General features: G+C 74.5%; 1 protein-coding gene across 1 annotated transcript in view; it reads left to right on the forward strand.

Moving 5' to 3' along the window:
• Positions 1-287, forward strand: part of KIF19 (kinesin family member 19) — a 3736-nt gene extending 3449 nt beyond the window's left edge. The window contains 1 exon segment of the mRNA XM_009637325.1: positions 105-287. Coding sequence (XP_009635620.1) covers positions 105-287 — 183 coding nt within the window.
• The last annotated feature ends 15 nt before the right edge of the window (positions 288-302 follow it).

Raw genomic sequence — 302 nt, forward strand, 5'->3', positions numbered from 1 at the left:
GGGCTGACGCCCGAACACCCCCCGTATCCAGGGTACGGCCGGGCCCCCCTGCCCACCCACAGCCCCCCGGGGCTCAGTGCTGATGCCCCATGTCTCCAGCCCAGGTTCAGCTGCGTGGTGCCCGCTGCACCCACCCGGAGCTGGGCCCCGTACGGGAGGAGCTGCGGGGTGCCCTGCGCCACCTCCTCCTCCAGCTGGAGAGCACCCAGCTGCACACCCAGCACCTCCTCGCCCTCACCCGGTACAGGGGTGCAAACCCCCCCCCCAGGGATGGGGGCCCCTGGTGAGCCGGGCGGGGGGGG

This window comes from Egretta garzetta, unplaced genomic scaffold, assembly GCF_000687185.1.
Source record: "Egretta garzetta isolate BGI_Z169 unplaced genomic scaffold, ASM68718v1 scaffold780, whole genome shotgun sequence".
Classification (NCBI taxonomy): Eukaryota; Metazoa; Chordata; class Aves; order Pelecaniformes; family Ardeidae; genus Egretta; species Egretta garzetta.